The sequence below is a fragment of the Panthera tigris genome, chromosome B3 (genome assembly GCF_018350195.1).
Source record: "Panthera tigris isolate Pti1 chromosome B3, P.tigris_Pti1_mat1.1, whole genome shotgun sequence".
In the NCBI taxonomy this organism is placed as follows: domain Eukaryota; kingdom Metazoa; phylum Chordata; class Mammalia; order Carnivora; family Felidae; genus Panthera; species Panthera tigris.
The window spans coordinates 121,860,336-121,877,844 of NC_056665.1; the positions used below are offsets into that span (position 1 = coordinate 121,860,336).

General features: G+C 45.7%; 1 protein-coding gene across 4 annotated transcripts in view; it reads left to right on the forward strand.

The window, feature by feature from the left end:
* The window catches only part of ADCK1 (aarF domain containing kinase 1), a 149,327-nt gene that overhangs the window by 108,169 nt on the left and 23,649 nt on the right, over positions 1 to 17,509 (forward strand). For all 4 annotated transcript variants that reach the window (XM_042990239.1, XM_007095005.2, XM_042990240.1 and 1 more), the window contains one exon: positions 9,165 to 9,323. In XM_042990239.1, the coding sequence (XP_042846173.1) occupies positions 9,165 to 9,323 (159 nt within the window). The remainder of the gene's footprint in view (positions 1 to 9,164; positions 9,324 to 17,509) is intronic.

A 17,509-nucleotide genomic window follows, 5' to 3' on the forward strand; every position in this document is an offset into this window, starting at 1 on the left:
GAAATACTGTTGTGAACCAAGGCAGGGGAATGGGAGTGAAGGGGAGGGATGGGCTCGAGGGACAGACTCATCAGGACTTTGTGACCAGCTTTACATGGGGTGGTAGCAAATACTGGCATGAATGAAAAGGAGGAGAATAAAACAAATTGTACGTTTCTGGCTTAAATGATTAAATATGGATGCCTTTAACTAGTGTATCCATCAGGGTCCAGTCGGGAGGAAAGAAAATTGATCTAGGTATTTCCAACAGAGGGAATTTAAAACAGGAAATGGGCTGGGGCGCCTGGGTGGCTTAGTCCGTTAAGCGACTGACTTTGGCTCAGGTCATGATCTCACGGTTTGTGGGTTTGAGCCCTACGTCAGGTTCTGTGCTGACAGCTCAGGGCCTGGAGCCTGCTTTGGATTCTGTGTCTCCCTCTCTGCCCCTCCCTTGCTCATGCTCTCTCTCTCTCTCTCTCCCAAAAATAAATAAAATTAAAAAACAAAACAAAACAGAAAATGGGGCTCCCAGGGGATGGAATTGCAGAGAAGACAAATGGGATGGTGAAACAGTTACCACCTGCAGGAAGCCTCTGCCACCCTCATGGTGGAGGGACAAGGAGAAGAGATGGTTCTCTGGACCCCAGGAGCTGGGGCCACCCAGTGGAGCTGGCCCACAATGAGCCGGTCCTCTGGGAGGCCGATCACAGCCGTAGGGCCCATCACCTGGGAGGTGGAGCCACAGGCCCTGCCTCAGCGTTTTGCCAGTGTTACCCCATCTGGCCAAGCCTAGATGGAAGCCAGTTAGCAAGGGAGCCTGGGAAATGCAGTTTCTTATGAGATCAGTAGCGTCAGGATGACCTCAGAACAAGGGAGGACGGGTGGTGGAACTACCGTGAGGTGTAAGATACTGTGGTCAGGAGATTGGATGGGGATCGTTCTGCTGGTCTGCATTCAGGATGGAAATAGAGATGTAGGATTTAACAGCAGGGACGCTCATGGTAGGTAGCTGAATCTGGGGGAGTAGTTGAGGTCACTTAGGAAGGTCAGGCAAAGAGAAGAGGAGAGGGCAAGGGAAGAGCTGTGAGGAACACCGTCATGGGGGGTGTATACCCAGGAAGATAAGCCCCCGCAGGAATGGAGAGGGCAAGGCCAGAGAGATTGAAGGAGGACCAGGACTGAGCAGTGCTGCTACATGCAATGGAAACCATTCAAGAAGAGAGTTAGAAAACAGCAGCTTAAAACAATGGTCGTGTGCTTTGCTCATGAATCTGCAGTCGGGTAGGGTTGGTAGAGAGACTCACCAGTGTTTCATGCAGTGCCAGTGAGGGGGCCTGGCTGATGATCTGCTTCCACGTGGCTCACTCACATGGCTGGCAGCTCAGTGGGGGCTGTGGGCAGGGCCTTGGGTCCTTCTAAGTAGGCCTTCCTGTGGCTGTTTGGGTTTCCTCACAGCATGGTGGCTGGGTTCAAAGAGCAAGTGTCCCACGAGAATAAGGCTGAAAGCACAGGACACTTTTATGACCTAGCCTAGCACTACTTCTTCCTTACTCTGTTGTTAAGAACAAGAGTCATAAAAGCCCCCTCTGCGCGACCAGGTTCTAGAAGAGCATCAGAGTGGGAGATATTGTTGCAGCCATTTGGGGAAATACAGTCTGCCAGTATTACTCAGTGCTGTCAAATTGGAGATAAAATTAGTAAAGCTCTGGAAAGGGCCTTTCGGATTTGGTTATTGGGAGTCCTGTGGAGGGAGCAAGGAGAATGGGGTGAAGGGGTGGGAGAAAACTGAGGCCCCAGGTAGTGGAGATGGTTGATGTAGAACACTCTTCTCAGATGTGGCCATGACACTGGGGAGGACCATGTTGTGCTTAGAGCAAAGCACAGGATTAGAGGCGGGGACTGGAGCAGGCTGTTGCTGATGGGGAGGGTGGCCATGGAGTGTGGGGGGACTGGAGATCTAGGAAAGAGAAGTAACTGACAGATCTGATTCTGGGGGAGACTCTCGGGGTTCGGCTCTAAGGACGTGGGTGGAAGCATTAGCCCCAATCAGCCTAGATTGGAACTAGAGGAAGATGGTGAGGCTGCACACAGATGAGTGTGTGGGGCAGAGGGGGATGATGGAGGGAAAGTGGGCAGCTGAGTTGTACCAGCCTGATAGCCTCTATTTTTTTCGCTGCAGTAGGAGGCAAGACCATCTGCTGAGAATGAGGGGGTAGGAGGTGGCATCGGAGGCCCAGGGTGGGGGTGAAGGTTTGGAATAGCTGCTTTGTGTGATGGAAAAGGGAGCTGACCAGGGCTTGGGAGCAGGGTTCCCGAGTGGCACTGGGCATCCATCTGGAAACCCAAGTTTTCTGGAGCACCTGTCAGTGGATACGGAAGAGCCATACTTGGGAGTAAACTGGGGGTCTCGGAGCATCCTTGGGTGTCCTGGGACCCAGAGCCACTCCTGTCCCCAGTGGTGCCATCAGGACCCACTTGGTTTAGGAGAACCGCTGCTGGCATTTCTGTAATCAGAGCCTCATTCTCTAAGTAACGGTGGCTGTCAGGTCAATAGCAATAACAGCGGCAATAAAGATTTGGCATCCTCCTCCTGGAGATAAGCATCAGATGCTTTTCTTGGGAAGTACAGCCTGACAACTGTGTCCAGAGTACACACAGAGTGGCTCATGCACAGTGACCGAGGCAGTGCTGGGGCTGGGGTCACAAGGCTGATCAGAGATGTATACTCATCGCCTTTAGAAGAGAAGCCAGAGATGAGGTGACCTCTGTCCAACATCAGTGTTCACAGCAGCACCAGGGGCACTGCCTTCTCACTGGGCTTGGTCTCTGGTGGAAAAGTGTCCTACCTGGCCTCACCCTTCTCTGTAAAACTAAGAAGAGCCTAACTGGAAAGCTCATTTCATTTTATATTTAGGAATGAAAACCCCAGAAAGGTTGTCGCGTGTGTTAGCAGGAGAAGAATGATTTCTAGGGGGCATTAAGGTGACCTTAGCCACCAGAAACTTGGAGACAAGGGAGAGGAAAAACGTAGCCTTCTGGTGCTTTCTTTTATGACCACTGCGGGTATTTTGTGTCCTCATGCTTCCCTCTCGCTGCACACTATTGTCCCTCTCTCCTCTCCAACCCTATGATTCCTCACAGCATGGTCTTGAGATGAAGATAATCTGACCAGAGTAATTCATAGTAAGGAGAGAGTGACTAATAGGCTTAACCTTTGAATATGTGCAGTGTAAGAAGTGAACTTGTAAATCTAAATTAATGTCTGCTATAAGGACAGGTTTGGGAGTGAGGTTTTTGAGAGTGAGGAGGTGGGGGGGCTACTACCAGTTGTATCAATTAAGATGCTTTTGGCTGCAAGTACCAGAAAAATCCAATTAAAAGTGGTGTAAATGATAGTAGCCTGTATCATATCACATTCCAAGACAGCCAGAGATAGTGTTGACTGTTCCAAGGTTGACTGATCCAGCACAGCACTGTTTTTTTTAAATAATTTATTATTATTGTTATTAAAATTAAATTAAATCCAAGTTAATTAACATATAGTGTAATAATGATTTCAGGAATAGAATTCAGTGATTCATCACTTACATATAATACCCATTGCTCATCCCAACAAGTGCCCTCCTTAATGCCCATCACCCATTTAGCCCATCCACCCACCCACACTCCACCAGCAGCCCTTTTCACTGTGGTTTTTAAGGACCCAGGTTCCTTTTGTCTTCTGCTTTGCCATCTCCACATCCTGGCTTGTCCTTCTAAGGTAGTGCTCCTCATGGTCCCAAAATAGCTGCAGCAGTTCCTGCTATTACAAGTAGGTAACATCCCGTGCCAAAGAGGGCCTGTTTCTTCCTTCATATTCCTTATCAAAAAAGAGCCCCTCAATAGAATTTCCTTCATATCTCATTGGCCAGAAGTAGGCCACATGCCCAAGTCTAAATCAATCTTGGCAAGAGACGTAAGAGACTTGATCATGATTCACCTTCTCCGACTGAGACCTGCCTTTCTTGGGGGACATGAAAGATGCACAAAATTGGGGTTCTGTTAGCCAGAAAGGTGAGGGAAATGGCTTTTGGGTTGGCACCTAGTAGCATAGGCGACCTTAGTGTTTTGTATCTCCTGCGAACCTGGCACTTTTCTTGGGGAAGGGGACGGTCTCTCGGGTAGACTGTTGAATGGTGGCAGCCAAGTGGAAGCCGACTCTCAGTAAATGGTGTTTGATGAACCTAATGGTGTTGGTGACTTTGCACAAAAGACAAAGGCACAGCCAAGGGTGTTTTTCAGCTTTGTCATTATCATCTGATATTGTCCCTTTAATAGTTGGGGCACCTCTACTTCTAGATGCACGGCCAGTGACTCTTATTGATTTGAGTGGCTGTCCAGAGCCAGACTCATTGGGCCCAGAGATTGGAACAATGATTCAGCAGGCAGGGGTGAACTGACACGGCAGAGTCTGTTCGGCTGCTGGCCGGCTGGCTTTGCAGCAGCTCTTGGCCACCCACAGGAGCAGGGAGCTCAGCAGGCTGGACCTCACTGCCGTTCTCACTGTTAGAGACACGGCAGGACTCAGAGGACGTGTGAGCTGGTGGTAAAACCGTAATACCCAGGTCCCAGTAGCAGCACCCCGTATCACTCCCTGTTGTCTTGTCTTGTAAGCTTCTGAAATTGATGATGAATACTCTCGTGCTCTGTCACTCTCTAAAGAGTCTAAGTCCTGTCCCCAAGGTGCTGTGCCACACAGGGGTGGGACTCTGGTCTGAGCACCAGAATCCACTGTTTGATATCCTCTGGCCCATCCCAAGGGCCTCTAAAAATAAAGACCCGTGACGGTCATGTTTTTGACTTTTTTTGAACAACATTTTCAGTGCATGCTGTCTGTCATCTTGTTTCTTTTCTGAATGTGTTGATTGAACAGTGGGTGGCTAGGTAATGTTTGTGTTGGCACAGACTCCCAATAGCTGATTTTATTTTCTATAACATACATTAAAAAACGCCCAGAGATAGACTATCCCATGGAAACTTCTCTTCACCCTATCATTCTCTTTTCTAAAAACTGTGCACTTTAATAACTTATCAGAACAAAGATAAACCCTGTGAATGGCAAGCTATTTACATCACTCTGAATTGATTTTCGATCCTTGTCGAACATGCATTTTTTACCAGTTCAGATCCGTGCAGGCGTTCTATTTAGTGTGCTGTTTTCCCATAAAGCGTTATTCCTTTTATAAGATATAATAACTTAATAATAGTCGTTCTTATTTCAGTTGGTTTTAACAGTTCACAACAGTTCTTTTTATGCCTTATCTCAAGCTTCCTATTGTATTGTCCTGTATTGTATTGCATGAGTCAGGCCTGCATAAAGAAAAGAGTGAAAAAAGCCTGGGTCCAAGTCCTGCATTTGAAATTACAAGCTATGTGACCTTGAGAAATTCTTTAACCTCCTGGAACTGCCTTCTTTCTCTGTAAAATGGGCAAGAAGAGGATTAAATGAGAGCATGTATAGAAAGTGCCTCGTAGCACAGTGCCTGGCATGGGGTAGTCACTAAATAATGATAATTTCCATTTTTTTGTTGTTATAACTGGCAATCGGTAGTTTTCAAACTTTGATGTGACTTTCAGTTTTTCCATTATATTTCTGTGTGGCTCACAATTGATTTTTCTTCCTGTGAGCCAATGACCCTATAGGAAAATAATTTCATTATTCCACCTTGAAGGAAATATTAATGGTTGAACATACCTCGATTGATTCATAAGGCTTCAAATCACGTAGAAGATTCTCAGGCATTCCAAAATTGTGTTTACCGAAAATTCAGAGGTAATCCCTCTTCCCACCAAAACCTCAGAAATAGAAAAATTTGATGTATTTGAATAACGCATATGTGAACATATTATTCTCTGGGGAGAGGACAAATCCTTTGAAATGTTCATTTGTTCATTCATTTATTCACTCATTCACGTGAATATTCAATAAACATCTGCTGAGTATTGAGAACATGCTAGGCACTGGTGGAGACATTGGCTTTTGGAAGAATTTTATGGAGAAGATACATCTTGGGAGAAAACTCAAAAAAGCCAAATTGATAACAACACCTGTTTTATTTTAGTTGGCTGCAGCTGTTGTCAAAAAGGGAAAACTTCAACCAATCTACTTAGGGCAGGCTCTTAGGAAAGAAATTGAATGAAAACAGAAGGTGAAACTGTTTTGTTTTATTCTCCTCAGCCATGAAAAGTCTAAAATGGCAGCAACCCAAGCCATTTTAGATTTGGACCAGATGACTGACCCATCTCCCCACCCCCTTGAAGTTCAAGGGGTTGGTAACTCCCCTCGATTATGTACAAAATTCTGTGAGTATGTACATCTTCTGGGCTTCATAGCCAGCATCACATTTTCAAGTTGTTAAACTTACTCTAAAGGGGATGGTATCCTTTTATCAAGCTGTGAGCCACTAACTTCCATTCAAATAGACTCTCTTGTTTTATGTTAACCAAGGGAGTGACTCACCCACTATGCATGCAATGCTTTAGAAACCAGCTTTATGAGTACTGTAAAGTTTTTTGGGTTACAAATTGGTTTACTGATTAGCTATTAGCAATTAATATCAATCAATAAAGTCTTTGCTTTTATGATTAATGACATTAGGTATTTATAGCCAATTGTACTAGTAATGCCTAATTATATAATGATTAGTAACAGAAAAATCTTTAAAATGCCTTTCAATGCTGTTTGGATATTAATGATGGTTTAAAATGTCACAAATAACAGTGACCATACAATAAATGATGAGGATTTATGGTTTGGCCAGAAGCTTCATCCCCAGGTAGAGACCCCACTAGGGTACATGTAGCTCCCTGTGTATGCCCATGTCTGGCCCAGGGTAACTGCCTGGGAGGTAATCAGTAAATACTGATCAAACAAATGACTGAGTCCCATTGTGGTTCCTTTCCTTGGCCCTCCTGGGTGAGAACTTCTGGAACTTAGGCTGGAGCAAAATGTCCAAGAGGTTTCTCCCTGAACTTGGAGCCCAGAGAGTGGAATTCAGGTGCTTCAGCTGACAGGTGTGGACTGGACAAGTGCTTCTGTTTCCTGTGCACCAGCTCTGCCTCCCCATTGGTGGCAGCTGAGGGCTGTCTGAGGGCATGGCGATGAGAGGCGGTGCCCCGGGGACTGCTGCTCCCTGTGCTGGGCTCTGACACATGCAGTATGGGCTTCACTCTTGCCACCTCTCCTTCCTAGCTCTGTGTGACTCAAACAGAAACAAAACATAAACTAAATCAATTATCATAAGGTCACAGGTCTAGCTCATGAAAGACTAGACAAGACTTAAAAGAAATTAGACTGCAGCAGAATGTAATTAAAAAGGGTTTTGATAGGAATTGAGTGTAATAACTCTGAGTGGTGATTCCTTTAGAATGGCATCTGGTACATCGTCTGGGACATAGGGTTTAAAAACAAAGCCGTAAATGCCTTGTAGTTAATGGCCCTGCTTTAGATCTCTTTCTTTTGTATTGTGTGTACCTATAGCCGTGCTGGGCATGATACAGACCAGGACAAAAGGAAGCATATGACAAGCTTCATAGCTGGGGCTCAGTGAGTCCTTATGGATAGATGGGATGGTGTGTTAGTCTGTTCAGGCTGCTATAAGAAAATACTATAGACTAGGTGACTTAAATAACATTTATTTTTCATAGTTCTGGAGGTTGGAAGTCTATGATCAAGGTGCTGGTTAATTTAGTTCCTGGTGAGGATTTTCTGGCTTGAAGAGAACCACTTTCTCTCTGTGCCCCCACGTGGAAGAGCGTTCTGTCTCTTCCTCTTCTTATCAGGCACTAATCCCATCATAGGGGCCCTGCCCTCATGACCTCATCTAAACCTAATTACCTCCTTGAGGCTCCATCACCAAACACCATCTCTTGGGGATTAGGACTTCAACATTAATTTTGGGAGGGGGATACAGACATTCAGTCCACAAAAGATGGGGTAGGTCTCTTGGTACCAATGGGCCCATGGTTTTCTAATTCTTGCTCATTGCTGTTTGGTGTAACCATGGGGTAGAGATGGGTATTCTCAGAGAACTTGGACTATAATTCATGTCAAGAATTTCTGGGAGGATTGATCACTTTGAACACTGACAGGAAGGCTTATAGTAGAACAGGAGAGTTGCTTTCTGTGTTTCTCTTGGGGAATACTGAAACATCTCCCATGTTCCTGGCCTCCCCCTCGTCACCTACTGCAGAGCCATCATCCATGAACTTTCTAGATCATCTTAAATCTAGAGCCCCAGTGTGCAGCAGCCTCAGAACTGAGTCCCAGACCATGGAGGGGACATGGCATACTCTACAGATATCACTGGGCTCCTGTTCTCTGCCAGGGTTGTTTAATTTCATATTACTAAACTGATAAATGCCCTGTAAGTCCACTAAAATCCCACTCTTCATCGTGTTCTCACTCAAGAATCCAAAGGTGGCCAAATTGCCAGAAACCTGAGCTTTTTGTCCTAGTAGTCACTTCCCTTGTCTCTTACTCCTCTTGTCTTGTCCAGCCTTGTTTTCTTATTGCAGTGTACTTTTTATCAAGAAATATTCTAGACAAGGGAAAAGTATAAAAAAAATCACATTATAAATGCTCGTGTATTCACTGCTCAGCTTAAGAAATAACAAAATGCCACACAGTTGCAGCACCCTCCCTGCCCTTTGTAAACAGGACCATGAGGGACAAGTCTGGGAGCAGCAAAGGCTGAAGGCAGCAGTTCAGTAAGTGAGGAAGAGCAAGGGTTTGGGGGCGAGGTCAACTCAAGTGGAGTCCTGACTCGGTGCCTCCTTGCTGGGCGAATTTGGGACAGTCCTATAAACTCTCAGAGCCTTGACTTGTTTGTTTATAAAATGGGGATAAGTGCATATGGTTGACGCCCAGAGTTGTGAAGACCAAATGGAGTCACGGTCTAAGCGCTCAGCCCAGCACTGGGCATGCGGGGAGGGCTTGGCACATGGGAGTCGTGGCTGCTGGCAGCTGTTGGGCTTTTATCCTCTTGGATTTGAACTACAGAGATGGGCCCCTGGGGAGCAGGGAGGCCTTACTTCAGAGGAGGCCTGGGGAGCTGTTTCTGCCTGGACCCAGGCGGGAGGGCAGGGACCCGAGCTTCTGTGGTGGGTGCCGTGGGCTGACTGACGGGGTGTTTGGTGCATTTCAGGTGCTCGTCCTGGCTGTGAAGCAGCTGTTTCCAGAGTTTGAATTCATGTGGCTGGTGGACGAGGCCAAGAAGAACCTGCCTTTGGAGCTGGATTTCCTCAACGAAGGGAGGAATGCTGAGAGAGTGGCCCAAATGCTCAAGCACATTGACTTCTTAAAGGTGGGAGGGGCAGGGCAGTGGAGGCAAGGTGGTCTGGTGAGAGAGCACAGGGAAGGCCTGTCCCTGCCCTGAACACTCCCCCTGCAGGACATGAGTGGGGATGCCCCCTTCCTGAGTCTTCTTTCCGAGGATGGATGATTTGTCCCTAGCGTTGCTCCTTAAAGCTCTTGAAGGTAGCATTACAAAGAAATGCCAAATGTGATCGTTGGCCTGTCAGTCAAACAGATGTTTATTGAATGATTGGCAATTCTGAGACATTGAGTGCTACCCAAGGGCCTGTAAGCTGGGTCTCTGCCTCCGTGAAGCATGGGCTGCTGCTGCTGCTGCTGCTGATGGTAGCTAACGCAGCTGAGCTCTGGCGCTGTTCCTACCATTATATGTATATTACCTCGCTTAATATAGTCAGTTCTGTTATAATACAACTTATGTTTTCCTAGAAATCTCCACAGGATGCAAAAATCACACAACAGAAACCACAGGGCTTCTTGGGGGGAAAATAGGGCTAGGCTTACCACAGTGCCAACAGCCACATGAAAAGGAATTCAGCATCACTCGTCATCAGGGAAATGCAAACCAAAGCCACACTGAGGTATCACCATGTACCAGTCAGAATGGCTAGAGTCAAAAAGACAAGAAATAACAAGTGTTGGTGAAGATGTGGAGAAAAAGGAACCCTCGTGCACATTTAGTGGGAATGTAAATTGGTGCAGCCACTGTGGCAAACACTTTTGGAAGTTCCTCAAAAAACTAAAAACAGAACTAACATATGATCTAGTAATTCCACTACTGGCTATTTACCCAAAGAAAAAGCCCACTAAGTTTGAAATGTGTTTATTGCAGCATTATTTACAGAAGCGAAGATGTGGAAGCAGGCCAAATGTCCATCCACAGATGAATGGATAAAGATGTGATACATGTATATGTACGGTACTTACATATATATATAGTCAGTATATAATATTACCAAATGATATATATACACACACACATCTATAATATTCCATTGTATATGTTATATACATTCCACAATATATATTATGTATATATAATATATATGTTATATATAATGGAATATATATACTATTATATATAATGATATTATATAATGTATAATACTATTATATATATACCATTATATATATTATATACATTCCACAATATATATTATGTATATATAATATATATATTATATATAATGGAATATATATATACTATTATATATAATGATATTATATAATGTATACTATTATATATACCATTATATATAATATATATAATCCATTATATATATTATATACATTCCACAATATATATTATGTATATATATAATATATATAACACATAATATATATATTATATACTGAAATATATAATATATATGCCATTATATATTATATATATATATTCTAGTATATATATTACATATATTTCAGTATATATTATATATTATACATATCCCAATATATATAATGGAATATTATTCAGCCACAAAAAAGAACGAGATCTTTCCATTTGCATCAACTTGGATGGACTAGAGTATGTAGTGCTAAGTGAAATAAGTCAGAGAAAGACAAACAGCATATGATTTCACTCATGTGGAATTTAAGAAACAAAACAAATAAACAAAAGAAGACAAAACAGGCTGAAATACAGAGAAAAAGCTGGTGGTTGCCAAAGGGGGGATGCGGGTGGGGGGATGGGTGAAATTGATAAATGGGATTAAGAGTACACTTATTGTGATGAGCACTGAGTAATGTATAGAATTGTTGAATCACCCACCTGAAACTAATAGAACGTTGTATGTTAATTACACGTCAGTAAAAAAAAATAACAAAAAGAGACAATTCGCAAAAGAGAAAATGCACATTTTAAGAAATGTCACCGGTGACCCAGAAAATAAAAGAAGGTAGGAGCCTAGTGAAAGCAGTAGTGTAGTTTTTGCACACATTAAATGGCTGAGAAGTACGTAAGGCAGCAGAACAAGGGCCTCTACCTTGACGTCTGCTTGTGAAACTGGGCATCAGAGGAGTTGTTGGAGTGTTGTTCTGAGGTGTGGACGGAGGGTCGTCTGAAACCGGATGGAAAGTGATGATGGCGGGTGTATGCACGTGGCGACATTTAGGTGTGCGTCTGTGTGTGTTGTGTGTGCCCATGTCGTGCAGTTCAGCTGAAGCAGTTTCCTGAGGTCGTACAGTGCTTCCTGTGGATGACAGCCCATAGAAGCAAGTGCAAAATTTGGATTAGGATCAAACTGACCCCTGGTAGATCAGTCACGTTGGAAAAAGTTTGTGTTTTCAACTACTGTAGAACTGCCTATATGGTGACGGAAGACTCCTCCTGAGGGAAATGATATCGAGTGATACGAAGTAGCAGCTCTGTACGAGGTCCACTGGTAAGTGTTCTAGAGATTTAGGAGAGGGGACTCCTGTGGTAGGGAGTAGGGTAGGGTAGGGAAGGCTCTGCCGAGGAGGTTGCCACTGGCGCTGGCCTTTGAGGACTGGCCTGATGGTCCCCACGGGCTCCATGGGGGTTGGGATGAGAGAGATGCACGTCACCGCCACTGTTCTCAGAACGCGTTAGGTCTGTGGCGGGGTGTGGACCCGTTTACCCAGGGGCTCCTCTTCATGGTGCAGGGGCCGGGCCCCTCTGGTAGTCTGTATAGAGAGCTTGGCTTTCAACTCTTTGAAGAAATCAGGCCCTTCTCTCTTCACTCAGGAAGCGTGGAGCAGATGGGAAGGGAGGTCACAGAGCCTTTAGGAGCTCCAGGTGCTTGTTCCAGAGCAAACAGTCAAGCAATGCTCTTTTGGGGAGGAGGGTGTTTCAGTGCATTGAATGGGAAGGTCTTTTGCTCTGGACTAAAGCATTCGTGGCTTCTGAAGACATCCGAAGAAATGGAGGTAGTGTTTATACTTCTATCCAGATTAATTAACAGAGATGGGGAGACTGAGGGTGTGTTTCTACTAGCCACCTGAGAATCCTGAAGCTCAGCTCATGGGAGGGAAAGCTGCAACTGTGGGTCAATGTAGTGTCTTGACACTGATTTTGGTGAAAGATGTAGCCATTGGCAAAGTTTGACTCTGAGTGAGTTGAGAGCCAGGTCTGTCTAAATGCATGCTGGACGCTTGACTGGTTTTTCCTTGTAAACCTGCGTGTACAGACCCTCTTGTGCCTGTAAATCCAGATGTGCAGACTAGATCTGGTAATCCTGCCCCAGCCTTGAAGTTCAAGCCACCAATAAAATAAAAACCTGGCTCTCTTAGACAAGGAGTGAGACTAATTAGCATAGTGCTGTGGAGTCTAAACTATGTTTGCTTCTACTTGCATATCCCGTTCCTTCCTTCCTTTATCTCACATTTCCTGAGCTTGTTGCTCTGCTAGGAGCTAGGGGTCCCTGGATGAGTAGGAGAGGGTTTGGCTTCTACCTGAGCAAACTTCCCATCTAGCGGGGACAAACACACTGTTGCCACAGTGCAGGTCTGTGCCATGCACATAGGTACATACTGTGGCAGAGACTTTGCTGTGTTTCTGTGGATGCCCAAGAGCAAGTACTTAATTCTACTCGGGATAAAGGAGCTCAGAGCGGGGTTCCAAGAAGTGTTGATTGTACACAGGGATAGGCAGTCCTTACTAAATGTTTCTTCTGCTGCCCTGAACACTTTGCAGGTACCATGACATTGAATCCTGCCAGCAGCCATCATCCCCTTTTACAGATGGCAGTCTTAGAGTAGAGGGGCTAGGGCTACAACCCAGATTTTCTGATTTCATCTCTGGTGCTCTCCTGAGGACATTCTGTTGCCTCTTACCCGGCAGGGGTGCTCCTCAGCACCAGAACTATGAACCTGACAAACAGAACCATCTCCTTCACCGTTCCCATGGAAACAGCAGATCGTCCTCTGGCTGAGGCCAACTAGCGCCTGCCAGACCAAGACATGTAATAATAATAATAACACAAATTTTTGAAATGAGGATGCCAAATGGGTAAATAATTAATGTAACGATTCAACCTGCTGCTTCTAAAACCCACACACTGTTCCTAAGACAATGGTGCTACTAGGGCTCCTGAGTAATTAATTTTGCTTAAACACATAACAAGTGGGAAGCGAATTTTGCACTGTGAACCCAGTTCAGCTCTTAAAACTGGAGATAGATTGCTTTTGCACACTGGCACCCCATCACAACATCTGTGCGTAATTAAGCCTCAGTGAAGAGTTTACCTCTCAGTGTGTGAGGCATCTTCCAGTGGGGTTTAATAACCTCAGCCCCACGCCATAAATCTCGGAGCCTCAGACGAGCTCTGAATGCAAATGTGGTGTCAGGGAGACTGGGAGAGGGCGAGAGGGCAGCCAGGCTGAACGGTCAAGACCAGGGCATTTGTGGATTTGTAGTCAGAGTGTGTGTGTGTTATGGGGAGGGGACAGAGCATGCGGAGAGGTTTGTGACTAACCCAGGGGACAGCTGGGGACAAGGTTGGAGGGAGAAGCCTTATAGTCATGGGGTTTGAGGCCGGAAGACATGAGAGTGCACCTGCACATGTCAAGGCAGGGTAGGTAAAGTGGTCGTCTCCAGAGCAGGGCCACTCCAGGGTTCCTTAGTGCAAGGTTAGGATCCTGCGACTCTCCAGAAGTTGTGGGCAGATCTTGAGGGATGTGTATGCTTTTGGAGAATAATTTCCTACAAATAAAGATTAAGAACCACTGATGTATGATAATTAGTGTGAGTTAATAATTTTCACATGTCTATGCAATGTTAGACACCTTTTTAAAAGTGCTTTGTGTATATTTACTTTTTAAAAAATGTTTATTTTTGAGAGAGATACAGAACACGAGTGGGGGAGCGGCAGAGAGAAAGAGGGAGACACAGAATCCGAAGCAGGCTCCAGGCTCTGAGCTGTCAGCACAGAGCCTGACGTGGGGCTTGAACTCATGAACCGTGAGATCATGACCTGAGCTGAAGTCAGATGCTCAACCGACTGAGTCACCCAGGTGCCCCTATTTACTTTTTAATGTTTGTTTATTTTGAGAGAGAGAGAGGGACAGGGAGGGGCAGAGAGAAGAGGGAGGCCCAGAATCTGAAGCTGGCTTCAGGCTGCTGTCAGCACAGAGCCCGATGTGGGGCTTGAACTCACGAACCATGAGACTGTAACCTGAACTGAAGTCAGAGCTTAACCTACTGAGCCACCCAGGTGCCTCGTATTTGCTCTTTAATCCTTATCTAGCCATACGAGGAAAATGCCATGATTAGCCCCATGTCAATGGTGTGGAGATTAAGGCCCAGAGAGATGAAACCATTTGCCTGAGGTTACACAGCTTCCTGTAAGGGGCAGAGGCAGGTTCTGGATGGAGGCAACCTGGCCCCAGGGCCTGCATGTTAAATCACTGTGCTATTCTGCCTTCATGATAATTCATGGGGCACAATAATTTATTGTGCTGAACTGTCTGTAGTATTAGCTCTTAGCCCTGGTTGTGTATCAGAACCACCTGTGATACTCTACACGCCTGTCATATGGCAGCTGATGCTTGTCTAGCAGGTGCTAAGTGTGTGCTGCTGTGTTGAGTGCCAGGACTCCACACATGCTAGTGGGAAGTTGGGGATGTTGCTTCAATGTCATCGCCTTTTTTCAGGTAGGAAGCTGGCACTTGGAGAGGTCATGCAATGTACCTGCAGTCACATAGCTTGGAGGTGGCAGAACCAGGGCTCCAGCCTGACGATCTGACTCCAGGTCTGTGCTCTGCTTCCCTGGGCTCCCTCAGGTGATGGACACTGGCCCAGACAAATTGGGGCCTGCTTCACAGTTGTGTTCACCAAAGCGCAGGAACAAAATAGAAGCATGAGGTCAGGGCCAGATTATGAGGTTGAGGCCCAAGGTCTTGAGCTGGAATTTTCCATAATCTGTGCCTTCCTTCTTTGGATCAGGACTGGCCCCAGCATGGGGGTATGTGGAGCCCACGGGAGTGGGGCCTATGATCTTTATTAAGGAGATAGATTTTGGATCTAGAGTCCTGATGGCCAGGGTGTGACCCTTGGGCCTCGCTGGCCATGAACCTCCCTAGGTTCAGTTTTGTTTGGAGGAGGTGGTGGGTTCTTCTCATTGCCTCTTTAAAATGATTCTCTTTCATCTTTCCCTACTGTGATGGGAGGAGAAGAGTAAGGCATGGGGATGAAACACTGGTTTTGGGGTGAAGGGAATTTCACCTTACACTTCAAACCCTCTTGCCCACAGGGTAACTTAGGAGCAAGTTGTCTACCTTACATCCCACTGTCCAGCCAAGTTTCTCCTAACTGTGCAGGGAGCAGATCTGCCTTTTGAAGTCCTTTCTGTGGTGTCACCATCAGGGGGCAGTTGCCATCCTCCCTGAACTCTCATGGCAAAACTCTCTACCTCCCGGTTTGGTATTCTGTCATCTGAGATCTAAGCAGGTGCCGCAGAGGGCCATCGTGTTGTCAGACAGGGATGGTTGCATCTGGGGGGAGACCGGGGAGAAAGGTGGAGGCGCAGGGAGTGCAGCCTCCCACTGCCCTTATTAACAAGGCCAGAGTCTCCAGTCTTTGGGTTTTTCTCTTCCATCTGTGGCTCTTTCAAGCTGTTTTCCATGTTGCCCCAGGCAGACCCAGATGGGGGTTCGACCTCATGTCCCTGGAGCCCCTGGTGTCCACTGCCAAGCTTAGGTTTCCAAACAAACCTGGGGAAGAACTTAACCCCAAAATGTGTCCCTTCCCTTTGGAAGCCATGGTCAAGGACAGCAAACTTGCACTCATATTTTTAAAGGTAGCTTTTGAGAAGTGCCAAGCAGGACTGAAATTTCAGTTCACAGTCCTAGAGAATCACAGATTTCTCTAGCCCAGATTTTCAAATGGCCCAAACTGTAGGAAAGTAGCAAACCCAAATGACACCTTGACTTCAGTTGGGACCCTCGTTCCAGGAAGCTCAGGGTGTTTTACTGGTATGCGCAGCCCCCCGTTATCCTCAGAGCTCCTTGCAATGGGGCAGGAACAGTCCTTTGTAAGGAGGAAAACTGAGGCATTGGAGGTTAAGTGGCTGGACTAAGACATGGCAGAGTTAGCAGAAGTAGGAAGGGAAACAGGTTTCTTGACTTGAGCACTGGGGTCTTGCTGCCAGATGAGTTTTGGGGGTCGAGATGAGGGAAGTCCTTATTCCCCAGAACCCTTGAATTAACTGCCCTAGTTTCTTTATTTGTATGTGGAAACGAGCCCATCAAGTTGTTGGGGAAACGTGACATGCTAAATATCCCAGTAATTCCTTCGTCCTGGCATTGGTGGCACTCTTGGCTGTCACTCACTCATATGGCAGCCCAGCAGCCATTGGTGCGGTCTGACCTCCTGCCTAATCCTGGTGAAATCTGTTCTTTTTTTTGGCTATTGGGTGTTCTTAGAGTCCAAGGGAGTTGGAGAGCATATCAATTAGGAATGCATTTGTCTACAGGTAACCAATAGCCCAATTTAGAGTATCGTAAACAAACAAAAAAGATTTATTTTCCTCACATGGCAAGAAGGCTTACAGCAGTTGCCTGCTGATATTGTTAGTGGTTTGACCGTGTCAGGGCAGGCATCTCTGATTTTCTTGGACTTTTCCTCATGGTTGCAAGATAGCTGCTGCAGCTCCAGGTATCACATTCACTTTCAAAGTAGGACAGAAAGGTAAGAAGAGCTGCACCATTTACAAACATCCCTTTTTATGAAGAAAATAAAAACCTTCCCAGAGCTTCTAGCAGACCTCCACTCATAAGCCAGAACGGTGTCCTGTGGCCATACTGATTGCAAAGCAAGCAGGGAAAATATTTCATTTTTCCTATCTCTGGGGAAGAGGAGGATTGGGAATAGGTACTGGGTTAGGATCCAGCATTGTCTGCCACAGAAGACCTGTAGGAACAGGCCTGAGAAAACTCAGGACTTCCTTACTGAAAAATTTATCATCCAGTAAAAAAATGTGTTCTTTGGTTAACTCATTCATAAACATATACATATAATATATCCATTGCACAGGTGTAGAAGCTGAGGCAAAGGGATGAGATTCATGTAAGGAGCTTGCAATTGGCCTAGTGAGAGAGGGAAATAGCTTTTAATGCCAACTCTGGCTCAGGTATGGGGGGTTCCACACCTTTTCCCCTAAGTCTCAATTTTACTTTTGGCTCTTAATTGTGTCTGGAGGCACTGAGGAGGGTGGGGAA